Raw genomic sequence first — 20,652 nt, 5'->3', positions numbered from 1 at the left:
AGCACAACGACGCATTTCATCGCGAAACAAAGGCGTCCACAGCACACACCATCGCCTCCTGTAATGCCAAACGCATCTCGCACTTCCCTGGGAGTGAGTGGTACGCTTGTAGTGCCCACATGTCGTGAGGTGGGGCCCCGAGCTCAACCGAGATCACGCAACCGTAACTCACTTTTGGAGCGGTTTGTGCCTTGTTGCCGAGGCAACCGATGTTTGAGATTGTCAAAGAAATGGCGCTCGCTCCAGCGCTAGAAAGCTCAGAGCCGCGCCGGAGCATGTTTTGCCAACGTTGCCGCTCTCCACCACGCGTCGCCCCAAGTTGAACTGGTCACATGATTGAAGCGTTTTGTGCACGGGTTCTGTATCGGTTTAAAATGTCTTTTTCACATGCCGCCGGTAGGAATTACCACCGCCGCAAAATAAGACCCGGCACCAGCGGGGCCACATCTGATACGGCGCTTTTTGGATAAACAGTGCGCGGTGCATGAAAGGGACGGAGCGCGCGATCCACCCCGAGCGGCTGGGAGTTCGCCGCCGATAAAAAGTCACGTGCCGCCTATAGCAACTGCTGCAGCAACGTACACCGCGAAAGGCCGCCGTGTAAGGCCGCCGCGAAAGGCCGCCGTACACCGCGAAAGGCCAGGCCGCCGCACAAATGCGGCCAGATTTTTCGTTCGCTTTTCCAGCCTAGAGCGGAGTGCGGGATTCATGGTGTCAACAAAGCTTGCCCGTAGCAGACGGCAGTCTGAGGAGCGCCATAGCAGAAGTACGTCACCGCTGAGGAGCGTAGCATTATGGGAGGGAAGGCTGGCGCGCCGTCAACAGCGAAAGGAGGAGGAAACGCGGTGCCACAATAATGCGCGGTTTTTGATTTACTATTTCTCAGCTAATACTCATCGCTTTAACAAAATTCTTGCGGGAGGAGATTGTTAACACATTGCTTTATTTGGTTACATGTACATCCATGCATCGGCGAAAGGTATTTCAAGACCCCTTTAAGAAGAAATGGGTGTGGAAAGGGCATGTAATGCGAAGGCAATACAACCGTGGGTCATTAAGGGTAACAGAGCGGATCCCTAGAGAAGGGAAGCGTGGCAGGGGGCGGCAGATAGTTAGATGAGAAGATAAGATGAAGAAGTTTGCGGGGATAGATTGGGTGTAATTATCACAAGACCGGGATAAATTGAGATCCATGGGAGAGGCCTTTGCCCTGCAGTGGGCGTAGATAGGACGATGATGACGACGACGACCTCCTGGTGTGTGCTGACTGTTCACAATGATACCACCTAGGCAAATGCGCTGGCATTAGCATACGCGTTTACAAAGCCAAAAATGACGCATCGAAAAAGCCGCAGATGCCCAACATGCCGCTGTCCTAAGAGTTCTCGAGGCTCGAACCAAACAGCCGCTACTGTAACTGTTCAGCTAAGCGACTCGCACATAGAAGTAAAAGTTTAGCAGTCCTAATAACAGAGGTATCAAAACTAGGATGCTCGAGAGACCGTAAATGCCATTGAACCATCAGTGCAGCACATGTCGCATAAGTTTGATGACCTAATGGAGGCCTAAACCAAGCACCAGCAGAAACATGAAGAACTTCGCAGCAGGTTCGAAACCATTGGGAACAGCCAAGACAAAAGAACTATTTAAAGGTTAACTCGAGACATCAAGAATTTGAAGAGTATTTTGGACGCAAGAGTATGGAAATTCATGGTTTGCCATTCAAACAGAAAGATAACTGTTGAAAAGAATGGCTGCGGCTTAGCTGAGCTAACCCTGGATATGGAAAGCGAAACCTTAGATTAGTCTGGTTAATTGTGGCTTTTACTTGGTTAACCTTTTATTTAGCTGTATTTGTCATACTATTCGTCCAAAGCCTGCTTTTGTCAACGGTTGTGGTACCGCTTCCGGTGTTTTCCGAGCCTAACGCCTCGCTCTTCCTCCGTCTTGATTGATTGATTATGAGGTTTAACTCACCGACGTTACACAGGTGATGAGGCGTGCTGTAGTGGAGGGCTCCGGATTAAGTTTTACTAAATGGGGATCTTTAACGTGCTCCGGAATCTAGAGCACATGGGCATTGTTGCTTTTCGCCTCCATCAGGAAATTGGCAGCCGCGACCCTCTTCCTTAGTCTCTGAGACGAATTGGCAGCGCAGACACATGAAGGACAAAGGGAGAACCACGAGTCGCGCCGCCGACTGCCGACCCAGTGCCGCATGAGCGTTCCAGCAGCTGGGGGACAGCGAGGCTGCGGCGGTGGTCAGCTGCCGATCAGCTTAGCGGCGCTCCCACCGCAGCCGCGACCGCTGACTTGAGCAGAACTGACTGAAAACTGGGCTTGTGCTTAGCGGCGCTCCCACCGCAGCCGCGACCGCTGACTTGAGCAGAACTGACTGAAAACTGGGCTTGTGCGCAGCGCTGCAAGCGGGCCCGGCGCGTCACGTGATTCACTTCGACGGGGTGCCGCGCAGGTGCGATCAAATTGCGGACAACGGCGAAGCAACTCGACTAGATTAGTGAAGCTTTGTTTTAAAATTAATAACCTAGCGCAAAAGCTCGACATTCCGCTCTTGTGAGATAGTGACGTGGATGGCGTGTATCGTATTTCTCCTCACGCGAACAAGGTTCCCATCATGCTTTTCAGAAACTCCCGGTGCGCGTTTGAAACACTATGGCTTGCGAAAAGCCGGGAACTAAAAGAGCACGCGAGTGATACACGCTCCTTTGATAACATCACTGCCATGAACAAACATCTGCTCTGGCTTGCTAAAGAACTGTACTACACCTTTTCGTGGGGCTCTCAGGGGGACGTTTTGGTCAAGAAATGACAAAACAAATGGCCCGTACGTATCGCTTGCGAAAGGGACCTATGAAAATGTCCGGCTTGGCCTAGAAGGTAATATCAGCCCATCTTGCTGTCAACATTTAATTACATAGCATTTTATTTCACTCCAGACACTTTTAATGACTATTCCCTAAGACAAGACCCCCTTTTGTAGCACCCGCCGCGGTTGCTCTGGCTAAGGCGTTGCGCTGCTGATCACGATTCCCGGCCGCGGCGGCCGCTTTTGTGATGGAGGCGAAAAGCAAAAACGACCGTGTGTTCGAGATTTCGGCGCACGTAAAAGATCCCCAGGTGGCCAAAATTAATCGAGCCCTCCACTACGGCATGCCTCATCGCCTGCGTTGCGTCGGCGTGACAATCAATCTACAACCTACAATCAATCAATCAATCAATCAATCAATCAATCAATCAATCAATCAATCAATCAATCCTTTTGTAGCACCTTAATGCATAAAGTCTTCGAAACAAAATAAAGGAAGTTTAAAGGAGCCATCAAGAGAAAATAACACTTCGTTTAATTTGAAAGAACTAGGATTCAGTATCTCACTCAGCTCCATTACAGCCACAAAAGATGTTTTTTAACGACAAAAAGCAAGAATTATTTAAAGTTTTTAATTTTTGCGCCAGAGTGACGTGTTATGAGCAAGAATGACGTCATACTGGCCAACAATAAAACAAGTTTTAGTGCGTTAACTGCACGTTAGCATTCAAGTGATGCGGTCAAATGGAACTAGGGGCCCAATTACAGACGTCCATTCATGTGTCGTCGCGACAGATGAGTTAGGCGGCCGCCAATCGCACAAACAAGGTTTCGTGACGTCATAGAAATGTTGCGGAAAATTGGCTAGGGGGTCGCGACTGCTTCACACGTTTTCTTTAATATATCCGTTATTTGTTTGAAGATTGCGATGATATTGGTATCATTATTATCGGGACTAAGCAGTCTTTCTAATAAACCCAACTTGTATTTTGTCATCATGGCTCCTTTAAGCAGACCTTCGCAACCGAAAGTATACATTTGACATTATTGGTTTTTCTGAAACGTGGCACTGGTCAGATGCTGGTATCACTTAGTTTCGGGATTCTGACAATATTTCTATGTTTAGGAAAGATAAACGTGGGTGTGGTGTTAGTTCATATGTAAAAAACCCTACAGTATGATGTTTTGTATGATAACACTGTTTTGCAGGCTGATTTAGAAACTGTCGCTGTAATGCACCTCAACATTGCCGTATCGCTGCTCTATCGTCTCCCGTACAGAACGATGGACATAGTTGTTGAATTCATACAGTATTTTCTCCAAAATGCAAGCACGAATAAATGTCAAGTGATAATTTTGGTAACATAAATATAGATTTTAAGGACATTTGTTCGAACGAATAAAACTGCTGGAATTAAGTCTGTCATATAGTTGTGAATTAACCTTGCCTCTTCCACACGAGTTACACAGCATTCAAAAACTTCAATTGATGTTTTACAAGTCTCACCAGTGGTTAACTTTTTGTCAGATGTAGGAGTGTCTAAAATAAGTGATCATTTCCTTTTCTTGCGTTATTTCCTGTAAAGAACGATTTCATAGACACTAAATGCACAGGGCGATCTATAGATGAAGGTTGACATTGGTAGATTTCGTTCGTTAATAGCTGCGAGTAACTAGATGAAAGTTTACTGCGAACCAAATCTTTCTAAAGCATGCAAAATTTTCTTAAATTAGAAACATGCCTCAAAACCTGTAATGATGCCTTTCCTCGTGTAATATTGTAAAAGCACAAAAACGCCAAGAAATTAAAGATTACTGCAGATTTGTATAAGCGTGTTAACAAAAACAACACATAATTTGCTCATTTCTTAAAAACAACAAATCAAGACAATCTTATGGAGTTCAGAAAATTCCGTAATAGGCTGAATAACGTACTTTAATAAGACTAGATCAGCATGCTACGGAAATAGGTTTTCGTCAGTAAAGCACAACCTTAAGTTACTCTGGCAAGAATTCAGTAAACTTGTACCCGATCGACAAACACTCTTACATCTGAACTAATCATAAACAGAATTACTTGCTATGGCCATATTCTTGCCGCTCACTTTAACAAACATTATTTGAATGTCGGCACTACCGATAACGATCAGTATTTGCAATCGTCGAAGTCCAATTATTCCTATATATTTCCTACCTATAGTAATTCCTTGTTTCTGGAACCTACATCAGAAAAGAAATCACACATATAACAAATGCATTGGAAAACACATGTTCCCCAGAGGACGACGATATTAGACCTCAACTGATCAAAGCCGCTATTGATTTCACTATAGGTCCACTCATATATGTAACAGAATGTTCTATACTGGCATATTATTTTTAAAGGAAGCGACAAAACTGACTGCAATAGCTATGTACCGATTTCTGTATTACGACTTTTTCCCGAAATTGCTGAGCGTTTTATATACGAAAGGATAAACAGGTTGTTCATGGCCAAAAACGTGACTTGTAAACAGCAGTATGAATATCAAACGGGTGAATCAACAGAAACTGCTCTACATTAAAGACATTAAAGAACAATACTTGCACACTTCGAGTAGAATTATACTATTGGTATTTTCATAGATTTCCGGAAAGCTTTCAACTCTATCAAACGTGCCATCTTATAAAAAAATTACAAATGTATGGAAGTCGCAGATTGTATGGTCAACTTATAGATAGTTATCTGAGTAGAATAAAGCAATATACAGAGCTTTATGAAATTCCGTCAGTGGCAGGCAACATAAAATAAGGAGTTCCACAGGGATCAATTCTCCGTCCGTTGCCTTTCCTCGCGTACCTTATTGATATCGTAAATATTCCCACAAGCCCGGCTATTGTTCTCTACGCGGACGATAGAAATGTGTTCTTCTCAGCACAAGACCTAGAAGTGGTAGAATTGGAAGCTAATGCTTGGCTTATTGAATTGCATATGTGGGTGATTATTAATAAAATTATGCTTAATGTGCAAAAAAAAAAAACGAAATATATGATTTTTGCTCCAAAGAATAAACGTATCCATCATGAGGTCAAACTAAAGATTAGCCATTTCCAACTTAAGCTCACAAGTAGTTGTCGGTTCCTTGGGGTTTCTTTCAAATCTGGCTTAAACTGGTCTGACCATGTCAATCGTGTGTGCTTGAAGATATCTAGGTGTATTCAGGTGAACAGGTTTCATGTATCGACTCAGACAGATCTTGCCAATGTGGTTAAAGAAATAATCGTATTTTTCGCTAATTCATTCACGCCCTGTCTAATACCATTTTGTATGGAGATTAGGTAATAAAACAGACTCAGATGAACTTCAGCCTCTTAAAATGAAAGCTTTATTATTCTTATGCCCGATGTCTCAAACAGAGACCTGTATATTTCAGATTCTAAAAATTTTACCCTTTGCTGAACTTTATAGTTTCGTAGCAATTTTTTATTATCACCAAATTAAGTATACGTTGGCATTATTCCTTGACAAATATTTAAAACTAGAGGTAGTATATCATTTACGTACGACGTACTTGGTTCGGCATACAGCCTGGAGAAAATATTGTAGGGAAACTATACATAGGTAATCAAATTGCATCTCTCTGTAAAAGCCATCCCTCTGTAACTGATAAATATCATACCTCTACAACTATCGGGCAATACAAAGAGGAAATAAAACTGCTTCTGCTGATATATTCCAGGTCTCAACTGACTTACATTCTACTTGAATACTGCATGTAATAACCAAATTTATGGTGGTATGCATATACCTATGTAACCTGTTTAGCTTGTATAGACCAGTAGCTGTAACAATCCATTGTTAAGACATGCGTCATTAGTTTTCATACGCGCATGCAATCAATATTTTATTTCTATTGTGTACCAAGTGCGATGGGCTTGTCCTGACTTTATTATACATTCTAAGTGTTCGTTTTTCATTTTCTTTTTATGCGGTTTTTGAACTGTTGTTTTTTTATTGCTTCCCCTGCTATCCGATGTGTACTCCCGAGGCGGGGGCCTCATCAGCTGACGAACGGGTCTCCTTTTGCCATGCCTCGGGGACATAACTACATGCATGTTTTTATGTCCCATATAAATTGAAGTTAAAATTGTTTGATTGCAATTTAACTTCCCTTTCTTTTTTGCTCTTCCCTGCCCCCGGCGAGACCTGTACGCTCTGTTGAGGGGAAAAACTTCACTATCTAAATATTACCCGCTCGATAAACAACTTTCTGTCGCTCTTATGAGTAGAATATGTAGAATATGAGAGTAGATGAGCACAGCGCCGAGCCCTCTCCACCTTTGGTAACACCGGAGCGTGAGGTCGCGGGCAGCGCCCTGAGCAGCCTCGTTTCGTTCAAGAGAGGAGTGACCGGGGTGTCATATCAGTTTTATGTGGGAGAGATTCGGATTTTAGTCAAGAAATTCGGGAGCAAGGGGTGAGATGCGACCTTCCTGAAAATCGCACGCCTACCAAAATCAAAATATTTTAACAAGCCTGACACCGGCCACACGGCCGTCGCCCCGCACCCGTTGATCGGCATGCACTGAGAGTACGTGAAACGAACAAGAATTGTCACAAAGTCCGTGGAAACTGTGGTGGTTGCGAGGGAGACCGCGACTGGGACGTTAAGAAGGGTGAGGGACGTGCTAACGGTGTTCGTTTCAATTACTGTCAGTGCATGTGCCGATCAATTTGGGTGTTTGTGTGACGAGTGTCAGGCCTGTTGGTGTATTTAGACTTTCATAGGCGTGCCCTGCATTGCCGTTTTCCTCTATGCTTCGGGATAAACGACAAGGGTAATCTGTTACAAATGTCTGAGGGGAGCGCATGAGTGCTTTGCTCTCTTGATGTAGTGTCCGGCCCAGTTTAGTTAGAAGCGAACTCCCAGTTGGGGTAAGAGTGAGACGAGTGAATCCGGTACCTTGGTGCATTTCAATGAATTCGGGGGGGGGGGGGGGAGCGGGGCGCGTTGTGAAGGCCAAGCTGGAGGGGGCTAGCGCTAGGTCTAAAGGCTGGGAGTCCGAGCACGATTTTATACGCCGTCCCTTCGAGGTCATCCAGGGTGCTATGGGAGAAGGCCTGAGATTGTTGTAAAATCGGGATAGAAGAGCTCTAGCAACGCCCTCGTAAAATTATGGTAATACTTCAAGGCGGTGAAAAAATGCTTTAAAAATGCGGTTCATGCAATTTGCTGATTATTGAGGTGACATAACTGGTCTAGGCCAGCGCCCTCCAAGAAGGCGCGGCTATGGCGTAGCGGCATTTATCAGTCCGTTCGCTCGCTCAGGAGGGCGACTGGGGGAACCCCCATCCACCGGGGCCACCACCTTTTCGAACTGGGCAAGGATGAGCCCCATGCGCGAGTGCTGGTGGGAGTGCAGCCGCTGCAGTAGGGGGCCTCCTCCATCGGCACACTGCAGCTGGTCGATATGTCCCAGGGCCCGCTGCTCCGCCATCATCTCAAGTGTCCATGCCCCTGCCTCAGTCAGAGTCTTCTCACACCGAGAGTTTCGAGGCAGGCCCAGGTAGGCGCGGACGGGCTTGTGGTGGGCGACCTCCAGCTGCCACCAGCTCGGCTAGCGCAACGTACCAGTGGCAAGGCGTAAATGAGCAACCCCATTGCCGAAGCATTGTACAGGTGCAAGGCCGTTCGCTGTGAGCAGCAGCGATCCCACACGGGTATCTTCCGCATGGCCATCGTGGCCATTTGTGCCCTAGCTCAGAGCTCCCTGGCGGCCTGGCGGAGGTTCACGCGGTGGTCCAGTGTGAGCCCAAGGTAGCGCACAGTTTTATGAATGTTACAAACCGGGTACATTAGCTCCGCAAAGTTCCCAATTGCGGTCCAATCACCAAGCTGGGCATGTGCTAAAGAGAAAGGCATAGCGACAACGACAACAACTTTTCAGGGCTGCTATTCCAAACGGCCAGAGTTCGAGAGAAACTCGGGCAAGGCAGACTTGCGGTGATGGGGATGATAGTAATGCGATAAGGCGATGATAATAATTCGAGCCGGGGTTAAAATGATTTAAAATGCGATTAATGCTATTTGCTTTTATTGAGGTGACGTAACCGGTCAAGGGCAGTACGCTGCAAGGATGCGCAGCTAGGGCATGGCGCAGTTTTCAGTGCGTTCTGTCGCTCCACAGTTGCATCAGTGGCTACTGGGGACAAGCAAGTTCTACTACTTTATTTTCTTGCACTTTTACTTTATTATACCGTATTTCACTACAAAGTTCACTTGTTTTTTATTGCAGGCGCTTATATGGGCTTTCTGTTTGAATTTTTTTGCCCTAACAACCAGTTTCTGCCGTCAGTGGCAGACAAGACCGTCACGTAAGTATGGCCGACTGGCAAAAATATGAAAGCGGGTGATTGAAACGCGCCATATTCACAATAATTGCTGCTCAGTGTTACATTATCAAAACCCTCCGTACGCTTTTCGATACAAAATTTTCTGGGGGCACTCAAGTCTGTTTACGTGCTTTCAAGGATTCAGCCTTACGATACATATTCACAACTTCTTTGCTGATACATTGTACTTGCGCCTTTTTCCTCGCATTTGCTTCTTTGTCTTTTGGCACGGGTTACTTCGACTGACTTCTGTTCTGTTGTAACGTGTTTGCGCCAGTTTTTCTCTACAATTTGTCCATCTTACTCCGTAAAATACGTCAGCAAGTAGACTGGAACACGCCGCAGCCTCCCTGGAATCGGGATTTAGCGAGGGTGGTGTTACTCCCATGACAGCACTTGACGATTGGCTCCCAATCGCGGGCGAATCATACAAGTGGCCATGTGCTACGAACAAAGGAATATCATCAACGACAACTTTTCAGATTTGTTTCATGTATTTCCTTTTGCTCTTCACAATTCTTGTTAGAGGAAGCTCTTTATAGTTCTTTTTTTTCAGCTACTACGTGGTACACACTCTTCTACGGCTCTTGCTGTTCAAGTTCACAGCGTTATGAATTTTACGAAGCGGACACATTAGCTCTTCAAAGCTCCCGCTTGCGGGCTAATCTAAAAAATGGCCATGTGCGACCAAGGAAGGAATATCAACAACAAGAACTGTTCAGATTTGTTTCTTTAGTTCATTTTGCTCTTCAACGTTCTTTTCCGACGAAGCTCTCCACAGTTGTGCGTTTTTTAAGAGCGAAGCTGTTAAGTAAATCGTATTTTTTTGTGTCCCAGGTTAAAGTAGAAACAAATTACCCAGCGCGCGCACGTTAGGGCTGGCCTCGCGGCGACCGTCCCCTCTTCGCGGTCGTGAAGCCAAGCATACCCATTTAAAGGGATTGGCCAAGATTGCGGCGACCACACGGCAGTTAGGAAAAACCAAGAAAATGCCAAGCGCTCGTGTGTGCGTACCTCTTCGCTATCGCCCAGCGTCCCCGACGAACATTTGTCAACCCAATAATACGCACTTCTAAGACTGGCCAAGATTGGCAAAAAACAAAAATCCCTCCATCTCCACGAAGTGAATGATGATGAGAGGGGCGAAGCTAAAATGCTTATCGGTAAAACCGGGAAACATTCGCCCACACACAATATAAAGACTCCACACGTCAAGCTTTCCACCGCTCCGTTGACAAGCTCGTCGACGACGTCGATGTTTGTGGTGATTATGTAGGGCTTGTTTGGGACGATGAGAATCTCCATGGGTAAGTTGGCGATTTCGGTGTGTGACATTTTAGCCACCTTGGCCCGTCGCCTTCTGCAGAGCGTCTTGTGTCGCGTACCCCCGGTACGTGTCTTCAGCTCGCAGGCGACGAACGACAACCTCTTCTTCTTCCTCTCCTCCTTGTTGGGTAGCAACGAACGCGTTGAAAGTTTTCACCTCTTCGGCATATTTCTTTGGTTGGCCAATCCCTAGGAGGATCCTGCCACAATCATCATCATTCCGCCGTGTATGGCAGAAACGAGGGACGGGACAGGGCCCGAGCAAGAGTCTTGAGCTCGAAGGGGACGAACGACAACCTCTTCTTCTTCCTCTCCTCCTTGTTCGGTAGCAACGAACGCGTTGAACGTTATGACCTCTTCGGCCAATCTTTGGTTGGCCAATCCCTAGGGGGATCCTGCCACAATCATCATCAATGTGCCGTGTAAGGCCGAGACAGGGGCCGGGCAAGAGGAGCTTCGCCCCTAAAAAACCTCCAGGGTTCACCGTAATCGTGGCAACGCGTCCTCGGAACCCCGTGCGTCCTCGGAACGCCCGTACGCCCTGAAGCGTACGCCCCTCCAAGGTGACGTCCAATGATTATGACTTCCAAAAAAATTAAGCCTCACACTCATAGCAACAATGAAGGAATAAATGTCGTGGCGCAAGCGAAAAAGAAGCAGATATGCTGTAATTGTGGACACAAATCTTCGTGATGGTCGTGAAGGTTGCCTTTAGCTCCGCTACCTTCAGTCTTACGCGTTAGTGTGAGCTTCATTTTTTTTTCATTGAGTTTCATTGCGGCCTCGTCCTTCGAGCCCTTCCCACTCCCGCTTACCCTCCCTCTGGCGTCACGTGGTTACTTTAATTTTCAACCCTCCCTATTTCACTCCTTCCATGCTCTTCTTCCAGCCGTACGACAGTGACACTGAACAAAACCCTTTGAAATGTGTAGAGATCGCCTCCTAGAATAGAGACGCGGAGTACGTATAAGCTATCCTGCCAGTAACCCGTGGCGGCCGCTTTTCTGATGGAGGCGAGAAGTAAAAGCGCCGTGCGTTCGAGATTTCGGCGCATGTTAAAGAACCCCAGGTGGTCAGAATTAATCCGGAGCCCTCCACTACGGCGCCCCTCATCGCCTGTGTTGCGCCGGTGCGTTAAAACCTACAATCAATTAATATCCTGCCAGTAACATTTCCACAAGAAATGTGGGTCACGCAACGCCTCAAGGGAAACTGTCTACCGCGCTGGCCTAAATGAAACGCACGGTGACGCAACGCCTCGTTCGAAACTGTTTTGCAATCAGACGATAACTGAAGCGCACGCTCAGGTTGCACGCGGATAGACACGCGGTAAAACCTGCGGAAGCTGTGTCCGGCGAACCACTTAAAGCATAGGCGAGGGCAGGGAAACACGCCTCCAGCGATCAAATTGCGCACACTGGGGCTGGCTGTCCACTGGTGGCGGTCGGTGGTGCAGGCGCTACCAACGCTTCCGTGAAAGCTGCCCGTTGCGTGAAACCGCAGCGCACACAACACTTGCTACTCGACGGTCATAGAGTGAAAGAGCTAAGTCGTTTAAATGGGGTCGGTCGCCAGATGACTGCACAGCCAATGCGTCGTACTTTTCGAGAGATACAAATGAGCGCGAAACTCGTCTTCCGTTTAAATAATATGCCTGCTACGGCGACCATGAACAATAGACCACGCCGCAACAACGTCCGCCAGAAGTGTCCCAAGAGTGTCCCTTGAACCATTCACGAGATTTGTTTGTGTCAATCTATTGCACCCATCCCATTCGGGGCCCCGGCGTAGCGACCGAAGCCCCAACCAACCATGGCGTCGACTTTTTAGATTGGGTAAAGTCATAGTCACGAATTCATTCGATGCACGTTAGCTGCAAAAAGGACTTAGCTGCATCAAGGAATTAGTACCAAACAAAACAGTACTACCTAGGCAACCGCTAGCCAACGCTCGAGGGTGTGTCCGGTGCGAACTGGAGTTCAGTCTAGCCCCAGCCGATAGAAGGGGCATAGACGACAACATTTTCTTACGGTAGCCTTCTTTATACACCGTGAAAACGCAGTTTATGACCGATGAAACGACTTCAATGTCTATAACGCACTCGTCAATGCTCAAACGCGCTCTTGACTCACTGAATTGAGACGATTTCTGAAGAACACTCACAATGTCCACGCACCCACAGTGCAAACGAAGCCATATTTAACTATCGGGAACTGGGCGGGTTCCCTTCGCTACAGTGAAGTCTTTTGCTCACTTGGTTTCTGTTTGGAAAGCGCTGTACTGGGGCTACCCTCAAGCCACGTAGCAAACATAATTCAGTGGAAGAACGGAACACCGAGAAAAACGGGCCGCCCTGCTCCTGGCTTGTCCTACAGCTACAGCCACAGAACAGGCAGGTAACCAAGCTGGGGTTCTGAAAGAACTAGTGGAGCTACATACTTTATTGTGAGTGAAAACCGCAGGTCGATTTCAGATGGCGCTGCCTGCGGATGTTACCACAATTTGTACTTTCCCGACTCAAGCCGCTCCTATAGGGTGCGCAGAATATGCCAAGCGTGCTTCGCGCGATTGCGCATGTTTTGGTCGAGGTGTATCGGACGCTCCACTATCACAACCTTCTTCACCGGAGCAGCTGGAAACTCTTCAGTATAAGCAGACCTCGGGCTTTCTGGAATAGCGCCCCAGTTAATAGTGTTCTTTTGAGGTTGCCGTATGGGGTGCCGAAAGTGATTCAGCTGAGAAGGAGGGATTGTAGAAGTGGGCACGTGCCTTGTTCCAGGAGCCGCCACCTTGAGTGTAAATTCTGCAGATGACATGGGTGAGGTGGGGCCTAATTCTCTAAAAAAGAGCCGTCGTTTTGAAGCGACGCGATAGCGCTATACAAATGGACGTGTTCTCGGGTTCGGGCACCGCTTTGAGGGACGGAGCAAGAGCAAAAACCCCTGAGGGGAGCCGTGTAAGAAGGGCGACACTGTAAACGCGACACGCAGTAGGTCGCTTTTAAAGTAGAGTACGTGCAGCAATGCCCACAGTCAAGGAGGGCGCTTACTGAATCAGGAATGAAGGAACCTCACATGCAACGCATGGTTAGTGACGTCCACTGCAGCCTTCAGAGGCTCGATTAACCACTTCCCACTGAAGGCGGCGTCAGCTCATCCTTTTACCACTCAACGAGGCTTTCTTGCCCTCGTAAGAATTCTTCTAGCTAAACGACACAAAAATGTTAGGCATTGACTGCACCTTAGTAAATGACCACCATAAAAGTTACGCATTTTTAAAAGCGTTTTATTGTCTCTTCTAAGTGCGGTAGCAAACTGGCAAACCCAGTTTTATCGAAAACCACGTCAGTTAATCTAGTTCGAAGGAAGCGGTCGTACGTAAACTTCAAACTCCCAGTTTTTTCTTAATATATTGGCTGACTGTTAGATAGGCGTATCTGCTCAACTCAATGAATATCTTCCTGTATGCGCACAATGTTCCGTACGCATGTCAGTGCTACTTAATTTGCTGCCTTATGCACATTACGTGCGTATTTTTTTACGTATGGAGTTCGTCTTTGAGATAAACATGCCGGCGTTTGCCGTTCGACTACATCTTAAGAAAACCATTTACAGGGCTTTTAGGGTCTTTTATTCAATCAACTACCAAACTTAATAGTACGCGGCATGAATCTTCCATTTCTCGAAAACATGTCGCATGACAATAAACAAGTTTCGAGGCCCTTTATGATATAAACTGGTCTTTTTGGAACATACAGTGAACCCGTTAGGCTACGTTGAGACTACGGACGCAAATGCCATACCGTGATCTATGGACGTAAAAAAAAACGGCGTGTCACGCAGTTCGGTTGGCTGAGACGTGAAATGACGTTATTCTATTACGACAGTTGCGGCAGCAGTTTCAACCCGGCCTTACTATTTACGCTATATGCAAAAGACATTTTTTCACATGTGTGTCAGAATCTATTATTATGCTGATCATACAACAATGCTATACTCGGCGCTGATTTATCCCGGGTGGGATACATTACCTAAATCTGTGTTTATGAAAGCGACGGCTTCGTTTTCCATTCTGATGATTTTAGTCTACTGGTCCGTCTATGTGCTTCGATAAGCTACTATATAAAGTCAGGCTACTTTACCCTCTTTTCTGCCCAGCTACCATTTCTTGTTGGCTCTTATTGCAATTCATGTCCTTCTTTTTACATACACACCTCCTGTTAAATGTCTCGGTTTCTATTTTTATTAGCTCGCATGAAACACGGGTATGGCTTACCTTTATCAACAGCTTTGGTGTGGCTTGTGTTGAGGACCTTTAAACATTTTGCTCCACTCTCTCTGTGCAGAGAACAGCATTCAAAGACCCGTTGTGCAGGCACTTAAAATTTTCGCCGGCTGTAGGCAGGCTGTTGGTTATTTTGGGGACAGATTTTCAGTAGCCGAGGGTATGAGGAGTGTTGCAAACAAGTAGAAATGCGACAATGTTGCTTGAAGAAGCGGTTGGTGTATCCATGCTTTTGTGGAGCAATAGTATCTTTTCATTTATTGTTGTTGCACATCGCGAAAGGCTAGAGGGATATTTAGAAGAGAAGCGACCATTACGACACGCTGACCCACCACGTGCTCCCGGCAGGCGGCAATGCCTGCACTGCCCGCACAGACCAGACATGGGAGCTACAGCGCCGCGTGTGTCAATCCAAGGTGGCGGCTGGCGTCGTCGTACTTATCCTCGTGAAGGGCTTGCACTGCTGACGCGCTCAGCTCAGTTCTTTATGGATATTGTAAATATGTTGTTAGGTACAGGCACGAGTCTCTCCCTGGGACAGAATAAATGAAAGCGGGTTTAATCGCTCACGGTCTCTCACGGAGAATTGTTTTCCTAGGCATGGCCTTCGGATCACTTTTAACAACCCTTTATGATGGTTAAATCATACCTTGGAAGCAGCTTGCTTTTCGCCGTATAAAATTACGTAGTGATAAACGCCGACGCTCTTGACATGCGACTGCTGCCGCACAGGTTAGCATGATTCTCGCGGCAGAAAAGAAACTGTCACCAATGAAGAGTGCTTTCAAACCCTAAAAGAAGTTTGAAATGGTGGGACTAATGAGAGCGCACTGTGAATCCGCAGCTTTTTCTATCCACCTCTTCGCATTGCCCGTATAGAATGAACGTACGACTAGACGGTTTTATCCGCAATAGCACGCGGTGCTGACGTGGCCTTGACTTGCCTTGAAGGTCATATTGGTGGGACGAGGCGTTTTCTTACGTTCTTCCAGGAGCAATAGAGCTTTCATTTTATTGCCAGTGACTGTTCAAGGTACTCCGGATTCAAGGTGGGACGCACTTTATAACCTTTGAAATACTCCCCGAAGTGCCAAATCGCCCGCTAGGCGTCTGCATTGTTGTAAACATAGGCAGCATGTGATCAGCAAGTACTCTGAAGAACCAACTACATTATCAGATCGAGGCACACCCTCCACAGCTTACGGTATGGACTACGTGGTACCATGTGGGCGTAGCGCAAGTGCTAATGAATAGCTGCTTTTACGTTTGTGTTCTAGAACCACTGTAAGCCTGCAGTGCCGCCAAATACGACATATACCTTGGCGCAAAAGTAGCGTAGCTATGATATTCGTGGTTTGTAGCTGTTCCTTTTACAGCCCATCGCCCCCCAAAACCTTCGGTACACAGGCACGCCGATGGGGCCAGCTGTGTAACAGGGGCATCGTTTTAGATAGGAATCGGGCTCCTAAAAATGCACTGCAAACAGCAACTCTATCTGTTCGCAGGGCTTGTGCGTTCACCTCTGGTACATCTCGGCGGATTACCAGCTGTTCCTTCCGGCTCTGATTGTTCACCAGCTGGGACTAGGGTAAACAAATTTCACTCTCGGTTTTTACCTTTCTTGAAGGGAGCGTACCAGAGACGGCGTTGAATACGACCAGTTGCTTTTAGTTCGAACGCATCAAGTGCTGCCATTCGTTCCTCCTAAATGTAGGACAAAATGGAGAAGTATTCAAACAGCTTTATTTTGGGACAAAGGCAGAAGTATACCTGCAATGCACAACTTAGAAACAAGCCTTTAGTGGGATAAACAATGCACCCCTTGTGTACAAAGGAGAGTATAACAAACCTAAAAATTTGAAATTAACATATTTTTGCAACTTCCTTCCAGTGGGTCGATTGAAACTATGTAATATATCTACCATAGAAAGGAATAAAACACTAAAGATGCATGTGAGACGTATACTGCCTCAACAGGCACCGGAACAGGTTTAACTTGTTTTCTTTAAAACAGCTTGAATTACATAACTTAGACGAAATAGTTTATATTTCAAAGCATCCAAGTAAAGTTCCAGTGTGGCCTTGTCTGCCCAGTGAGTACGTTTTGTGTTTCAGTGTGGATACCTAGCCGACAAACCAACGGATCGTGCTACAGCTATGACTGGCAGCCGCGTTCAGATACGGACTATGGCCGCACCCCATAGAACCGACGAGCACATGTGAGACTGCCCACTCCAGCTCTGCCTATAGGGGCTGCATCTCCATAGTTACAGTGCTGAGTGAGGCGCCACTTCAGTATTGCATAGAGAAAAAGTGCTCCACCAGCTGGCGTTTTATTTATTGCAGCTTAACCAGCCGGAGGAGGCAGGTTTTGAACAGGCTGCTGCTGTTCTAAGGGCCCGGTTAACGTGAGCACTCAAAGCGGTAGAATTGCAAGAACACAGACCCGTCTAGCCTTTCGAAAGAAAAAAAGAAAGCGTGGGAATCTCTTCAGTACCTGAACGTTAATGATTCCGATAGTATTGTGCCAAATGTGCACGCTTTCACAATTGGGCCAAAAAACCGTCAAATTTTTATTCATATCTGTACTATATTGGAATTACTTCCGGCAAGTATAAATTGGCTTAAGTATAAACGTGTTTTTTCGATTCTTTTTCGTACAAATCAATTACCTCCGATCCTTCAGAGTGCTCCTGCTAGGCTTAAAAACTGGCACGGACAATAAAAAGGCGGAGGCTATACGCGGGACGACGAGCGCCACCTGGCTGAAATATTTAGCGTCCGCAACTGCCACGACAGAATCTGTACTTCTGCATTCAGCTAGTCGAAAACGATCTTTGTCTCTTTCATTCTCCCAACGCTCGCAAGGAAATAAGGATCTTTGAATGAGTTGTACAAAAAACGATGTTATTGGCAACATGTGCAGTCAAATAGTAATAACTCCTATAAAGAAGTGAACGCTGTAACTCCTATAAAGAAGTGAACGCATACAAAGCAGGCACCATTTCTCGAAACTTTGTGAGCAAAGTTCGGTCAACTTTCGTTTACAGGCTCTAAGCTGATCACCCGAAATAGTAAAAATCATACTATATGGTTTAACCTAGGGTAATCGCACTACTGAATCCTCTATAACGAGCGTTTCGATGTAACTACAATAGCAGCAATTGATGGTGATGTGAATAAAAAGCAAATTCTAGGAGTATGAGGAACTTGTTATGATTTAGTGAATGCAAGAGCATTTGTGTTGAATTTGCAACTGATGTGCCAGTGTTGCAATGGCGAAGACGTACTCACGTGTTGTGTTGGAGAAGCGCTGTGCAAAAACAGTTGTTCTAGACGCCCCAAACTACATTCCAATAAGTATACAGTCGAACACGGATATATCGAACACGGGTATATCGAATTATTGTCTATATCGAACTCATAAATTATCCCCTTGAAAATTCTGTGTAAAAGTATAGGAATTCGTACGTTTATATCGAACCGTATTTTTCCCGACATTGGGTATATCGAACGCCGCGCGAGCTGGAAGGTGCTCTTCGGCGGTCGCTGCACCCCTGATTGAGGTAGAGGGGGATGTGGAGGAATGCGCGGGCATGGCGAAGACTGGCTCGCGGAACTAATCCCCCCTACCGGAACGAATTTGCGCTTGCCCAGTCGGGCCCCGCTACCGGCCGCCGTAGCGTTAGCGAACGGAGCCCGGTATGCTACATCTCTCTAGGCACACAAGCCCGAACGCTCGGAAAATGTGACAGTGTGAGGTAAGGATGCCCCGACTGCGCACGTTCTTTTTTTTTTTCGGCTGCGCACGTTGCCCGGCTTGCCGAAAAAGATTTTTTTTTTCTCTCTCTCTGGGTCTGTCTTCCCCCGATGTCGTCTCGGGAAAAGGAAGAGGGAACGAAGGCGCTGACGGCCTCCTCCTTCTTTTGCATTTTGCTGCTGTTGCGGCTGTTTGGCGAGTTGTCCCGCACCTTTCGGAGATCACTGTTTCTCTCGGAGATGACCATCGCGAGCGCTTTGTTGGAGTCCGTTCAGAGAGCCTTGGAATTGTTACCTTCAAAGTTCTTGTGGTACGTGCGCGCTGTTCTTCTTTTGCGTGCGTGTTGTGCATGGTGTGCGAAGGCGCAGCGTACTGCTGGAATTTTGTAGTTGTGCAGCCTCGAAAAGATCGAGAGCGCCTTTAATTTCATTTCCCGGACGAAGAAGCAGGCCAAGATCAGCGATTTTTTTTTTCAAGGAATTAAAGCGTCCTGTTGCGTCGTGAGTGCGGAATTAGTTGTCATTCTTGAATGCGACGATCGGTAAGTGATCGTCCGCCATAGGTGAGGTCTCAGAGCCCATATTTTTTATATCGAATTTTTCATATATCGAACTATTTTGCGATCCCCTTGGAGTTCGATATATCCGTGTTCGACTGTATGACATCACTGCTAATCTACGCAAAAGAGCGTGCCTTGCTTCTAGTCTGTTGCTTCTCTGCCGCCGTCTCGGGTTTTCTTCGTGGTAGGCGATTTGAGAAGGTCCCTTGGTGCTGGATTGGTCCCCCCCTTTTATTTCATTCCTCGGGCATTTATTTATTTATTAGAGTACCCTCAGGGCCTTTTTTACGGTAGCATTGATCGGAAATTCTGTCTGCCTTGGACGCCGCACTTTCCACCTACATAGTTAAGTGTAGGTTTCCCATACATATACGTACATATCTTATTACTGATTTTCAAAAGTATTTCAGTAGGACTATTAAAGCAAAGGCAGTTGCTTGAGTGAGGTTCGTGGGAAGATTTTGACGCCTTGCCAAGTAATGCTCTTTTATGTAGTGTTGTGAAGTATGTTTTAGGTTCTGAAATTCCACTTACCCGTATTTTGTACGGCTTTGAAACAAAAGTTGTAAATTATAATGATATCTACCCATAGGTTCTTATACAGGCCCGTCTTGGCGCCACTAGGCGGTGAACGTTTGCTCATCGCCGCGTCCGCCGCCAACAGCTGCTGGTGCGTTTTTCCCTGACATCGTGGCGCGAGTGGAAAACCGAGCAGGTTTTTCTAAAATGAAATGTTATTACTAACTTCGAAATTTATTTGCTTGGTTTAGCGGTCCTATTTGTCATACCTTGTGCGATGTTTGCACGTGAGGTGATCTACTAAATTCCTGCGCCTTTCGCGCGGATAGGGCCCGCTTTTGGTCGCTCGCTTACATAACGGTAACTAAAAGCAACATATCGTGGAGTTGAAGTTGCTTTACGTCAAAACACTACAAAAACTCGAACTACGAAATGACTCGCGACCATGCCACACAACAAGCCTCCATCCGGACTCGTCAGTGATGTCTTCACGGGACTCCGAATTACAACAAAGACTTCTTGCCCAGAAGCGCAAATATTCAGACAGAAGAACTTTGTTGGGCGAGTTGGAGCATCTGATTGAATAAACAAAGGCGTTGCGCGAAAATGACAACACATACAGGTAGGGCTGGACACGCGCCTACCTGTATTTGTTGTCATTTGCGCGCAAAGCCCGTGTTTATACACCACAGTTCAGACAGAGCCTGGCGTCCAAGACTGGCTGATGTAAACCGTCAACCTCAGCCATCCCGGACACTGCCCCCACCTCCTCCCCCATGTCCGGAATGTACTATCGTGATACATTAAAATACGAATAACGGAGCGCGTATACATGCGCGCATTCTGGCCACGGGCCACGTATGCGCAGTACGAACAAAAGTTCGTGACCAAACTTGATATAGAGGGACTTTCCATCGTCTCTCGTGCGCTAAGCAGGAACTAAAAAATAAAGGAATAGCGCTTCGAACACCGTTTGGACTCATCGCAGCGACGAACCTAGATAT

At 46.5% G+C, this 20,652-nt stretch overlaps 1 protein-coding gene across 4 annotated transcripts in view; it reads left to right on the top strand.

Moving 5' to 3' along the window:
* The window catches only part of LOC144137997 (nose resistant to fluoxetine protein 6-like), a 168,539-nt gene that overhangs the window by 100,095 nt on the left and 47,792 nt on the right, over nucleotides 1–20,652 (top strand). For all 4 annotated transcript variants that reach the window (XR_013315796.1, XR_013315798.1, XM_077670035.1 and 1 more), the window contains exon 10: nucleotides 16,316–16,398. Coding sequence is in view for 2 of the 4 variants with exons in the window: in XM_077670035.1 (XP_077526161.1) it covers nucleotides 16,316–16,398 (83 nt within the window). In the remaining 2 variants the exon portion in view is untranslated. The remainder of the gene's footprint in view (nucleotides 1–16,315; nucleotides 16,399–20,652) is intronic.

This window comes from Haemaphysalis longicornis, unplaced genomic scaffold, assembly GCF_048455015.1.
Source record: "Haemaphysalis longicornis isolate Haplotype H1 unplaced genomic scaffold, Haemaphysalis longicornis Haplotype H1 scaffold_1, whole genome shotgun sequence".
NCBI classification, from domain to species: domain Eukaryota; kingdom Metazoa; phylum Arthropoda; class Arachnida; order Ixodida; family Ixodidae; genus Haemaphysalis; species Haemaphysalis longicornis.
This window is presented reverse-complemented; position numbering and strand designations above follow the sequence as displayed.